Genomic DNA, 1,614 nt, shown 5'->3' on the forward strand with positions numbered 1-1,614 from the left:
CAATATAGTCAGAATATGACATGTAGAGAATAAATTATATTGATGAAAATATAGAAATTTATGTTCTAATTTCTTCTTACAGGGGCTGCTTTATTTGATTCTCTTATGGCTCTGCATTCATAACAACACTCTTTTTGCCCTTTTTATATTCAATAATAATATTAAATTCAATTCAACAAAATCTGAAATATTATCTTACAGATATCTGTAAGAAAATAAAATTTTCGTTTTTAAATTTAGACAATTTTAAAGAATAGAATAAAATAGAAATTTTTTAATATCGGAATCATTAAAGATAATCTATGAAACCACAAACTCTACCATTATCTGATTAGTTTTTCAAATATATCAGTATATTAAATTTAAGTAATTGTATAAATGAAAAGATAATTCCAATTAATAAATGTATCGTACAAATTTGGTAGAGCTATCTATTCAAAGAATAGTAGAAGGTAATTACAGACATTAAGTTTCCACAATCTATATGATTGGAATTTGCAACATCCTATCAGCTCACGCTCTGTGATCCATCATCAAGACAACATTATATTTTTAGTATTCTACGAAACCAGATTATGATTAAGAAATGCTATATTTCCATTTCAGCTCTTAAGAGCTGTATGGAAGAAAATAAATTTGCAATATACATCTTGTACTATGAACCCTCATAAATAGTCTCCAACTTAGATTGTTTTCTCTGTTTCCTGCCACACATTGCTACTGTTGACACGGGTTTTGACAAGCAACAGACAGAAGGAGGTGGGTTTTCATCATCCTGTAAATGACCATCAAACAGGGGCTGAACTTTACCCTTAGATTTCCTCCTCTGCTCGCTGGCACCATTGGCCTTGAGAAGCATAGCTGCCATATCAGAATCAGTTAGCACAAACTCCAGCTTTCTATTGGGAAGAAGAAAATAGAGCTCCCCAAGCTGCAACTCATCATCCTCATGCAGCACCTCTGAAATATGTTGACCAGTGTAGAGACCACCTGATCCACAAATGAAATGGCCTGAGTATTTACTTGCCATCTCATGGCATTTCACAGGCCCTGAGAACTCCTTGATGCTCCCATCCATCAATATGAGCTTTGATGTCAATGAATTTAGAGGCTTTTCATGATCCCTCGTGCAACCAGAAGACATGCAGCTCCCCATCTGCAAATGATTTCTATTACAATAAGATCAATGAAACCTCACAGGAATTAGCTTTACACCTCACAAACCTGATGAAATATCAGTGTGAGGAAAGCAGGGGCTTCCAAAGAGTATGTCTTACATATAGAGCTCAGAAGACATGCAGCTCCTTCTTTTAGGATTTCAATATGTTTTCTTTAGAATTAAATCATATAGAATTTTTGTTGCCATAGAATCAAACACTATGATCCATAATGAAAACATGTAGCAAGAGAAGAGAACAATCAAGAAAACCTCCAAAGCATTAATATCAGTCTGAAGACCTTGGCTTGTGACAGGGTTTATATAGGTGGGTGGGGAGGGGCAAATGGGAAAATGATGAAACATGAAACTGGGTAAGAGAAAACCAGCAGCAGGGTAATTTACACTAGACCCTAAAACAATGGTCGTTTTCCATGACAGCTGGATGAGTGCCTTCC

At 35.1% G+C, this 1,614-nt stretch overlaps 1 protein-coding gene across 1 annotated transcript; it reads right to left on the reverse strand.

The window, feature by feature from the left end:
- Positions 1-655: 655 nt before the first annotated feature.
- LOC131075989 (uncharacterized) lies at positions 656-1,156 on the reverse strand. Its single transcript, XM_058013003.1, has one exon. It carries the CDS (start codon positions 1,154-1,156, stop codon positions 656-658), a length of 501 nt encoding a protein of 166 aa, XP_057868986.1.
- Positions 1,157-1,614: the final 458 nt, after the last annotated feature.

The sequence above is a fragment of the Cryptomeria japonica genome, chromosome 9 (assembly GCF_030272615.1).
Source record: "Cryptomeria japonica chromosome 9, Sugi_1.0, whole genome shotgun sequence".
In the NCBI taxonomy this organism is placed as follows: Eukaryota; Viridiplantae; Streptophyta; class Pinopsida; order Cupressales; family Cupressaceae; genus Cryptomeria; species Cryptomeria japonica.